This window comes from Melopsittacus undulatus, chromosome 16 (genome assembly GCF_012275295.1).
Source record: "Melopsittacus undulatus isolate bMelUnd1 chromosome 16, bMelUnd1.mat.Z, whole genome shotgun sequence".
In the NCBI taxonomy this organism is placed as follows: domain Eukaryota; kingdom Metazoa; phylum Chordata; class Aves; order Psittaciformes; family Psittaculidae; genus Melopsittacus; species Melopsittacus undulatus.
This window is the reverse complement of record NC_047542.1, coordinates 3,827,758-3,838,705: the sequence shown is the minus strand read 5'-3', so window position 1 is coordinate 3,838,705 and position 10,948 is coordinate 3,827,758. Positions and strand designations below refer to the sequence as shown.

Sequence of the window (10,948 nt, the reverse complement as noted above, 5' to 3'; positions counted from 1 at the left end):
TGGGAATTGAATGCTGCCTGAATCATCCATCCAGGGCCATTTGTTCATAAAAGTAAGGAATTGCTGTTTGAATCCTTTCATTGCTGCTAACGTGACACAGGCGGCAGTGATGGATTTGGAGCCTTTGTGCAGGCTGGGGATGTCCATGCTGGGAGGTGACACAAATGTGGGTGCTCTGCATCCTCCTGGGGGCTGCAAGCACTTGCCTGCGTCTCCCTGGGTTCAGCCTGGGTGAAGGAGAAGCTGCTGGGGCTGTGTAATGTGCCCCTGGGAGCACATTGGCCTTTCCCAAGCTGTAATCCATGTGGGACAGCTTCTCCCCATGGTGCCAGGAGAGGGGCTGGGATGGGATTTGGATGTGTGATGGCACAGGCAAAAAGGGGGAGGTTTTAATCTTCTTGTTTCCAGAGCTGCTGGCACAGCTGGACATGGAGATGCTTTTCCTTTGGCAGAGACAAATAGACAGAGCCAGACCCTCCAGCATCCTGGCTGCGCTTCTGCGCTCAGAGATGATGAATGTCCCATTGCAGACAGCAGCATCCCAGCCTGAAGGGGATGAGCCCAGGGGCAGGATGAGTGCTGAACATCACAGCATCACCCTAAGAGCCATCTCACACCCTGAGCCCCTACCCTGCACCCATCCCTGTGTTCCAGGGCAGGACCAAGGACCGGCCCTTTGCTGAGATCTCCCTCCTCATCCCTGTGGATGTCTCCAAATCAGGATGTTATTAACTACAAGCTGCTTCTCCCCTGACTGCTGCTTGCACAAACGATAACTGATTTAAAATGAATTGAGCCAATTACTGCAGTTTTCCTAAAACAGATGATGGCAATACTCGGGTAAGGAGAAGCAATCCCAGCTGCAGCAGGGAGAGGAGTTAGACACTGTAATGCCCTTTGGGCCTGAATTTCCAGCTGTCTCCTTATCCTGGCTAAGTCTGGCTGCTTTCCTCAATTGCATGTGAATTCAGGTGGCAGCAGCCAGGGGCTGCTGAGAGAAGGTGATGGTACCTGCTCTGTGTTACCCGCTATGAATGAGTGACTCTGGAATGATCCTTGCTGATTGCAAGCAGGCAGTGCCTGAAATATCAATGCATTCATGGAGAAGCAGAAAGAAATGATTCCTGGATTGTTTCTTTTCCAGGGTTGGGACTTTGGGGTGGATCTGGGGACCTCCCAGCTCCTTAGGGCTAGTGCACATGGGGGTTGTGCAAGGGCTCCTAAAGGCAGTTCTTGCCCCAGGCAGTTTAACCAAGTGGCTCTTTCATAGCTGTTCCTAGCTGCTCTGCTGTGCCTGTATCCAATCTGTACCTCAAGTTCATCAAATATGAAGAACAAATAATTGTCACTGGATGTCTTGTCCTTATAATATGAGGAGCTTTAGTGAAAAGGAAACAGGATGAAGCTGGATTAAACCTTAACTGTGGGACAACGAGGTAAGGAATCTCACAGGTTCCCATTTGTTTGCCTTTCCAGATAATGGGAAACACTGATTTACCCTTGCCAGCAGCCATGGTCCCAGGTGAGGAGGGACACACGTGCCACCGGTCACATCCTGCACTGCTCCTCACTGCCTCACTCTGCACAAGGTCCAGGCCCTTGGCTGCTTTGCCTGTGAACACTGTGGCTGGGCATGACCCTCACAGCAGGCTGGCGAGGGGATGGTACCCATGTTCTTCAGCCCCCAGTCTCATGTTCCCAGCTGCCAGAAGATGCCCTGGGTAGGACAGTCCCTTTCAATGCAGCCCACACAAAAGCCTTTAGAACTGAGATTAAATGAGCAGTTGTGAAATCAATTAGTGATAAAAACCCTGTAGGCGATGTGCACAAATGTGTCATTTTATTGTGTTGCCATCTAAGTGGTAAAAATACATAGATATGAACCAATCTGAAACATGGGGTCAGAAATCGAGGCTCCTGCTGCTTCCCTCTTAATCTCTTATTAAGCCATATTCCTTTTGCTTTTTGTCAGCTTTCTAAATGTAATAACTCAACTAACCGTCTTCTCCTGTTGCTTGCTTATAAATAAGTGTTAGATCAATAAAGAACATCTTTAAAACCCCCTGGATTTGAAGAAAGAGAGGAGCTTGGCCTTGGTGGGCAGCTGCAAGAAAACTGTGGCTTCACACCTCCCAAACCAGCATTGAAAACATGGGAGGGAGGGAAGCAAAAAGAAAATCCATTCAATGAGATGCTTTCTGCCCTGGAAAGGTTGAATCAATGCGGGTTTGATGAGGTTTAGCTGTGATTACAGACTGCCTGGCTGCTGCACTCCCTCACTGGCTTGGAGAAACCACTGCTGCAACTTGGATGCTTCAATTCTTTGCAGGGATTTGGTCCAGAAGAGATGAGCAGCAGCGTCAGCTGCTAGAGAGGGGCTGAGGGCAGAACATGGCTTTATCCTTATTTTATGTATTTTCTTAATACTTTTATGCATATTTATGTTTTTCTAATATATATTTATATATACATATATTATTTCTTTATCTTTTTATTCCCACCTGCAGCCTCCACCTCAGGTAAAGCAGCTCCTCCACTGCATCACGGATGACTTCAAGCTGCACCTCTATGAGCATCACCAGCCTGCTGCACTGGGAGCATCACGCAGAGCCAGCATCCAGCTTGAGAAAGCTCCTTGCAGAGGAGGTAAAGCTGCTGGTCGGCTGCGGTGTTGGGGGTAGTGACACATCTGGTGAGGCAGCTGGATGCTGAGTGCAGATGGGGGTGGCCAGAAGGCACCACTGCAGCATTGCTGCCAGCATCTGCCACTGCTCCTGAGCTCTGCAGCTCCATGGGACCCTGCTCTATCCCTCTCCCATCCATAGGAAATGCAGCTGCAAAGCCTCAGCTCACCCTGAGGTGGTCCCTGGCTCTCCAGAACTCCCTGTTAGGGGTCCTGGGATGCTGTTATCCCCCTCCGGGGTCTGCTACATCCCTGTGAATTCCTCCAGCAAAAGCAGCCTTCAGCTGTAACTGCAGCATTCAAAACAAGAAGAAGAAAGGGGTTTGGGATGCAGAGCTCAGGATGAGTGATTCAGGAGGGCTGTGTTCCCATGGTGTCCCATTGTGCTCAGAAGTCAAGGGGTGAGACAGGCGATGCTGAGGTCGCTGCCTTCCCTCGCACACAGCGTGTCCAACTGCTCACTATAAAAAGCCGCGGTGCCTCAGCTCCTCTGCTGCTCCCTCGCTTCAAGCAGCAAAAGGAAACGGGTTTGTTGCTTGTAGGTGAAGGAAAGGAGGCTCCTGAGACCCGGGCGAGCAGGCCATGAATTATTCAGTGTAGCTGCTGGTGCAGGAGTGGTGCCAGACCTGCAGCATCAGGCCAAGAGCCCCAGTTCGGATGGATGGGGCAGGGGGTGCCCAGGGAGCTGGGGTTGGGAGCAGCATCTTCCCCCCTCTCCCCAGGGGCTGCGCTGGTGGCTTGAAGCAAATGGTGGTTTCTATTCCTGCATCCCCATCCCAGGGGTGCACCTCAGGCTTCCCACTGGTTCTGGTTGCTTTGGACCAAAAGGAAGGAAGGACAAAAGGAAGGGAAATGCCTGCGAGAGGGCCCATGTGCTGAGCAGGGAGGGCAGAGCCCCAGCAGCCCCTGTGCTCGGGATCATTCTGCAGCGGCTCCATAACAAATTCACTGGCACAGGGAACAGCTTTTCCCTGACTCTGCCAGTTCCTGAATGCTGCTGCCTCGAAAGGCCCCGTGGGGAGGGGAGCTTGAACTCTGCAAAAGCTCTGCTTTATTTAAGGCTACATGGGGGATGCTTAAATGTTAAAGGACAGAAAAATGATGGCTGGTGATAGCTTGGGCCACAAGGGCCATGGTGCAAGCGGTGGCACTGCCTGCCCTGTGCCCTGTCTGTGTCTCTTTGTGCCTCTAAACCCCTCTGATGCTCAAGGCTAATGGGGATGTCACCTTGCTGGGGACAGTCACTGCTCTCCCTTCTGTGATCAGGGCTGGTCTAACCCACAGATCCCCCTTCCCATGGCTCTCGAGACAGCTCTGGGCTCACGTCTCCAAAAGCAGCATTACATTTGCATCAGCATCTTGTCAGTGCAGCCGCACAGAAAGGAGCAGGATGGAGCATCTCGATTCGTGTCTCTGCTGCTTCTGTTTATTTCTTACTTTTCAATCCCTATTCCTTGACTGTAGAAGTCCTTGTGCTGACATCTTATTTATAAAATATGTACAGGAAAGCGCTCAGGGGCCGGTCCCACCCTCCAAGGTTGGCTGTGGGTGTCCGGCCTGCAGGAGTGGAGCTGAAAGTCAGCTTCAGTGCCTTGGACTTGGGAGAAGGAAGAGAAAGGAAAGGGCTGAGAGAGACTTCAGAGTGTGTGAGCAAATATTTACAGGTTCCAAGATGAAAACCCCTGTATCTACAGAGTTGTCTTGGGGCTACAGGGAGTCAGGCTTGAAGCAAAGCCTGCTCACAGCTCCATTTGTTCTATTGATTTATGAAGACTGCGGGTATCGATTCCCATCAGCCGTGCCGGCAGCAGAGGCAGCTCCGAGAGCCCCAGGCTTGGGCAAAGGGCAGCTCCAGCCGCAGGGTTGTGCTCAGGAGTGTGCAGTGTGCTCTGTCTGTAGGCTTAGCTTTTGCATTAGGTGAGGGCTGAATGCTTCTGCAGTACTCCCTTGAGCACCGGGGAAGGGGAGGCTGCAGGGACATCGTTCAGGGCAGGAAGGGAAATACCAGGGTTTGGGGTGTCCCACTGGCTGCTGCTGTTGTGTGAACTAAGCCAGAGGGCAGGCAGGGACAGTCCCCAGAAGCTGACCAGCTCCTGGGAGCTGGGGAAGGGACCGGGGCTGCCCTGCAAGGGGCTGTGTCAGTAGGAAGAGCTCTGTATGTTCGCATCACTGGGCACAGGGGTGTCCAGTGCCTGGGGGATGCTACTGCAGTAAGTGCACAGCTAAAGGTTGGGTGTTGGTGCTCAAGGGAGGGACTGCATGAAGGGAGACTGTGGGAGTGGGGTGTCTGTATTGGTCCCTGAGCTTGGTGGGTCACCCCAGTTCAAACTGTCCATGGTCTATGCAGGTGATACTTGGCTGGAGGAAATGGAGGAGACCTCGGTCTTGCTCTGGGATACAGCAGAAGAGGTGTCTTCATCCCCAAAGGGGTTCTTGCCACAGCAGATTGTGGTGATCATGCAATTACGGAACTGAAGAGGGGAGAGAAAGGGAGAACAGTGGGGACGTGCTACAAGGACCAAGAGCCCCAAACAGCCCCTGAGATTCAGGGCTGAGATTCAGCCCCTTCTGGGAAAGAGTGAGGTGCCTGCAATGACCCCAGATGTGTCGGCAAGCCCAGGGCAGAGGCTCACCCTGCATGGCATGGGGGTCTCACCTGCTTGTTCATGAGGACATAGATGACGGGGTTGTAGAGGGAGGAGCTCTTGGAGAAGAAGGCAGGCACTGACATGAGCGTGGCGCTGAAGTCTGCTCCCTTGTTGGTGAAGATCCAGAACGCCACCACAGCATAGGGCGTCCAGGCCAGCATGAACCCCAGCACCATGAGGATCACCATCCGCGTCACCTCCCTCTCAGCCTTCTGGGTTGTGGCTGATTCCTGCTGCTGGGCAGCTGCCTGCAAGCAAGAGGGTGTTGAGGAGCACCCAGCAGCTTCCCACCCCACTGCACCTCCTGCTGCCCACCCTGGCCCCATCCATCCTCTCCCAACGTTACCTCTCGGACTTTGCAAATGAGGCGCCCATAGGAGAAGAAAATGACCACAACTGGGATGATGAAGTGGATGACGAACATGTAGAGGACGTAGGACTCATTGTGATAGTCAGGGTTGTGGGTATAGTAGTCGGGACCGCAGGAACACTGCATCCCCTCCGGCATATACCTGCCAGAGAGAAAGGTTAGGATCTTCACCAGGACCCTCCCTGGGGGTCACAGGAGGAGCCCAACGTAGGGACTGAATTGCCTGCTGGCCTGGTTGTCCAAATGCTCTTTATAGTCTGCAGAGAAGAACGGGTTCTTCACAGCACAAGACAAGCTGTGACTGTTAAAGCTCCTCTTTCTCTGCAGAGCATGAAGGGCTATTGCAGCAGGAGATACTGAGCCTGTGGCTGCCTTTGGGTAGTGGACACCAAGCCATCCTGAGACTGACAGCTCAGGTCTCATTTACGTTCTGACTTGCCCTATTGCCTCTATTGCAGGAGCCCAGAGGGTTTCACATCCTGTCCCAGTGGGGTGTCCGCACAGCAGCAGGGGCTGCTGCAGCCTTGCACTCACCGGGACCAGCCAAAGAGGGGTGGAGCAGCACAGGAGAAGGCCATAACCCAGGTAAAAGCGATGCCCATCATGGCATGGCTCGAGGAGAAGCGGAAGTTTCCCATGGGTTTGCAGACGACGATGTAACGCTCAATGGCCAAGACAACCAGGGACCACAGGGCGACTTGGCCTGCGGGAGGGAGAGAAACAGAGCCATGGGGGTGGGAAGAGCAGCTCTGGGCTTGATCTTCCCTTCATGGTCTTGTGGCTGCAGCAAAGAGCAAAGGGAACTGAGGAGTTGGGGATCAGCAAGGGAAACCAGCATCCTACTAAATAACTGAGGATCTCCCGACCGCAACATGCTGCCACAGTGGGATGCTGGTGATGGAGGATGCTGGGGATCATCATGGGTTTGTAGGACTTTAAGAATGAAGGGAGTGAATTCTGCCTGGGCACAAAGAAGCACATTCCTGGCAAAGATACCAGAGGTGTCCAAACCTGTTGATGCCTTTAAATGTGCATTTCATGAGCCTTCCACCAGTGCTGGTGTGGGGAAGCTGTGTATGTGTGGGCATGCCTGCACATGTGTTTATAAGGGATAATTAAACTTCAGGGGATTGGAAGAGTTTAGTCGGTGCCATAAGCCTGCTAATGCCCCCAGCTGTGATAATCTGCTGATAACTACACCCTGTGCTTGCATTTGCTGGAGACCTGCTGCTAGCAATGCGACTGCTTCCCATCAAACATTCCTCCCTCTGAACAGATGCCTCCTTGTTCTTTACTCACCACAAACAGTAGAAGAGCAAATAATGCTGCCTGAAGCTCACTTGGTCAGAAATGATGCAGACCCATAGGATCTTCTGACCCCAAGACCAAGCCCTTCCTCAGTGCTTGGCTTGGATCAGGACATTCAACTTTGCTTTTGCCTGGCAGAACAGCCTTTCCCCCCCAATCAGCATCATTGCAGGAAATTGCCCCATTTAGGGGAAAACAAGTGAAGCCCTTGCAGTGGTTATGGATGTCTACAGCGAGGATTAGCGGCTGTCAGATCCATCACGAGGTGTCATGTGGGCCTGGTGGCTGTGTGGGCATCGGGTGCAAAGTGAATTTTCCCTGTTTCGCAGGGGGGTTGTGCAGGGTGAAGCGTTAACAGCTCTTATGTCCCTGAGAAATGAAATAAGGAAGCTCCCGAGGGCACCCAAAATGGGAGCAATTGGGACAGAGCTGAGCAATTGCTGCAGAGACAGGGCCTGGCTGCGCTAGCTCTGAATCCTCCTTCCCCTCCATGCTGCTGCTCTTCCCTGCTGGTTAAGAGCTGCTGCATCTTCCTTCTTTCCCTAAAGAAGCTGTGACCCCATTTTTTGTCTTGAACTCTTTTCCATGCCCATACCTCTTCTGTGGGGCCCTTTTCCTGAGGGATCTGCCTTCCCCCTCTGAACCCTCCCTGGTGCTCCATCTTTTCACAGAAAGGGAAGCCTTTCGCCAAAGATGCTTGACATTGACTTAAGGACATGATGTGATCCCTGTCTTTCCTGTCTTTAAGCCACAGGGAAGTAGTGCCTTGCATGGCAAGCTCTGCCCCATGCAACAAGCCGTGACACTGCAGCAGCATGCGAGATAGCTTTCTGCATGGGAGGGATGCTGCGTGCATCACAGCTGCCCTGATGGTGTGAGGAAGGAGAAGAATTGGGCTCCCAAAGCCCTGAAGAAGGAAGCCCCAAGCTCCCACAGCTCTTACCTCCCAGCGTGGCGAAGAAGCCTTCCACAGCACAGCCAATGGGGCCGAAGACGAAGTAGCCATTCCAGGCCGTGTAGAAGGTGACTGTGAAGCCAAAGCAGGCCATGAAGAGATCAGCCACGGCCAAGTTAACCAAGATGTAGTTGAGCGGCTGCCGGAGCTTCTTGTGTTTGAAGGTGACCAAGAGGGTGAGCAGGTTGATGGGCAAACCGGTGGAGATGAGGAAGAAGATGTAGCAGCACACGACACGGTATTTCCAGGGCTCAGCTAGGTAGTACTGGGGGTACTCAAAGGGGCTTCGCACCACCCCTGTCTTGTTGGACATAGGCACGTAAAAATTGACGCCTTCCGTCCCGTTCATCCTGCCAACCTCAGGGCGGATGCTTGGCTTCTAAGGGCTTCTAAGAATCAAATACTCTGGGTCTGTATTGAATTGTGCTTCAGTCCCCCCAAAAAAGGAAGCACCACCTCCTAATGCGGCAAAATATCCGAGTTTTGGATACTGGGATCCCCCCCAATCCGAAGAATAACTTAAGAAGCACAACAGTAGATCCGAGGGGACGGGAGGTGGTGCCTGCCCCTGCTCTGCGGGGAGGGCTGGGCTGGCGGTGCCCATGTGCCAGGAGGTTTTATACCCTCTGGCCTCCTTGGGAGCGCGGGGGGAGCCTGGATTAGGGTCTCGGCTGACTTTGTATGACAAGGGCAACGGGATTGAGAGGGGTTGATGGTTTAAGCACCCTCTAAGCAGCCGGTTGGCCCCAAAACCTGCATTAAAGCGTATTAATTGCCATTAAGTGTTTAATATTGTTTAAGGAGTTTGGGGGAAGGAAGGGATATGGTGGGGAGCCCTTTGGAAGAGGGGCAGAGGTAGGAGGAGCAGTGGCGAGTTGGAGAGCGGCTGCTTTGGGCAATTGATGGGGAGATGGGTCTGTGCCTTTGTCAGTCCCTGCATGGGTGAGGGACCTCCTTGAGGAGGTTGCTGGGGGAAGACTGGATCCAGCTCTGTGGGTCTGAGCCATTTGCTTGGCTCTGGCTGTTTGGCTGCTCTTTGCTCCAAGTGCTGTCTGACACGGACACATGTCCCCATCACAGAGCAAAACCAGGCTTTATGAACATGGCTCAGGGCTATCTCTGTGCATGGGGCAAAGGCAGGAGGAGAAGCATCTTCCCATTCCAAAGGCTGCACTCTTGGTAAACCCAACATTCTTGGGAAGGTCTTTTGGTTCTATTACACCCTGAATCATGGACCCTGCTGGTTCTGGAGGGCAAAGAACTGAATTTCCTCCTCTGTCTTGCCTCCTTATGAGGATATACATTATTCAGCTGATCCTCCAAAGATCTCTGGCAAGACAGAGGGAGTGCTCCATCTGGCAGGGATGCAGGTGGCACCATCCCTGGCTCCCAGGGAGCTACTGGTGAGTGTTTCCCACCTGAGCCTCCTCCTCATCCCAGCAAGTGGGACACTGATCTGGGCTGCAGCTTTGCATGGATTGGCAGGGTTTAGGGATAGCTCTAAAACCAGCCTGACAAAGTGCCATTACTCACTGGAGAAGCAGTGCTTGGGTACCCTGGGGGAGGGAAGGCAGAGCCTTGGCGATGCTGAGGGACCAGACCCAGCCTCTACCACACTGGGAGAGCAAGTGGGAGGGAAAGAAGTGTCTCCCAGTCTGTTAGCTCCCAGTATGGGGTGTGGGTTCCCCATCCCAGCACACATGAGGCTGTGAAACCTCCTCAGCAGGGTTGGTGCCAGCTCAGCGCACCAGTGCTTCACCTCATCCAGGGTTTTTCCCCATTTCTTCCTTCTGGGTCATTGATGCTGCTCCTCCAGGAGACCTGCTTAAGGAGCCTTAGTGAAGCTCTTCATTAATCTCTGACATCTGGTGGTGTTAATGGCCCTGATCTGTTAATGCCGTAAGCTGCAGCCTTCCTCACTGCTGCCCTCCGCTGAGACGAGGCCCAAGAGCCAAGTCCATGCTGCAGGAACGAGGTGTTCTGCAGGACCGGGATGCCTGGGAGCTGCAGGACAGGAGAGGAAGGCTCCAGGGCATGGCTGGGGTGAATGATGTCCTAATCGCTGACCCACTAATCCATTAGCAGAGATCCAAGAGGAACAGAACACGGATGTGGTGAGAGTAAGTGGGTCACATCAGGCTCAGCTGCCCTGGGATAAGGATTCCCTGTGGGATGTCTGTGCCTCTCTTGTTGTATATGCTGTGAAACCACCAGCTGTGAAACTCCCAGTCAAGGTCTTCCTTGAGGAGGACAATTTCTTGTGGAGAAGTCCCATAGCCTTACTTCTCATAAAGCTTTCCCTGGACATACTTCATGCCTCTCCATGAAACAGTCTCTCCAGATAGTCATGCCTCTCCATACAGCCATAGTCAGGCTTCTGGACATACAAAAATTGGGCACATTTCCCCAGAATTAGTTGAATATTAGAGCACAACCCAGAAATGCTACTACACAAAGAGATGTGCATCTCCATTCCATGGCCCTCCTAACCTCCATGGTAGAGAGCAGCTCTTTCCAGCTAGGCGATATCACAGTGATGGTCCACCTTTAAATGACTTGGACCTTGCTGCCAATGCCAGCATCTGAAAGCTCTGGCACTTCTCCCAGGTTTTGTACATGAACACAGTTATGGGAAAGTCAATTTCCATCTCCCATCTGAGACTTTCTACCACATCTTTGTGCTGTCCCATCTTTGAGTAGAGTTGTGCAAATGAATCCCAGCTATGTGAATGCTCCATCCCTGGCAGTGTTCAAGGCCAGGTTGGACAGAGCCTTGGGTGCCATGGTTTAGTGTGAGATGTCCCTGCCCATGGCAGGGGGTTGGAAGTGGATGATCTTAAGGCCCTTTCCAACCTTAACTATTCTGTGATTCTATGTAGAGAAGAGGTGAAATGAGTCTGCTTTGGGTGGTGGGGGAGAGGATCAGATGCTGTCATTGGTCTGTGGACCTTTTCCACTTGCTCTTCCAGCTAAGGTGGGGTGCA

At 52.7% G+C, this 10,948-nt stretch overlaps 1 protein-coding gene across 1 annotated transcript; it reads right to left on the bottom strand.

Moving 5' to 3' along the window:
- Nucleotides 1-4,908: 4,908 nt before the first annotated feature.
- On the bottom strand, nucleotides 4,909-8,405 carry LOC101874845 (green-sensitive opsin). The gene is made up of 5 exons (XM_005142831.3): nucleotides 7,953-8,405; nucleotides 6,236-6,404; nucleotides 5,678-5,843; nucleotides 5,340-5,579; nucleotides 4,909-5,154 (listed from the first exon to the last, which is right to left on the bottom strand). Exons 1-5 carry the CDS (start codon nucleotides 8,311-8,313, stop codon nucleotides 5,023-5,025), a joined length of 1,068 nt encoding a protein of 355 aa, XP_005142888.1. The 5' UTR covers nucleotides 8,314-8,405; the 3' UTR covers nucleotides 4,909-5,022.
- Nucleotides 8,406-10,948: the final 2,543 nt, after the last annotated feature.

Bases quoted from the DNA above. Each gene is read 5' to 3' on its own strand.
- LOC101874845 (XM_005142831.3), bottom strand. From the start codon at position 8,313: ATGAACGGGACGGAAGGCGTCAATTTTTACGTGCCTATGTCCAACAAG. The intron at 5,844-6,235 runs GTGAGTGCAAGG...TCTCTCTGGCAG, and splicing joins CCCCTCTTTGGCTGGTCCCG to GTATATGCCGGAGGGGATGC. The intron at 5,580-5,677 runs GTAACGTTGGGA...TCTTGCTTGCAG, and splicing joins TCATTTGCAAAGTCCGAGAG to GCAGCTGCCCAGCAGCAGGA.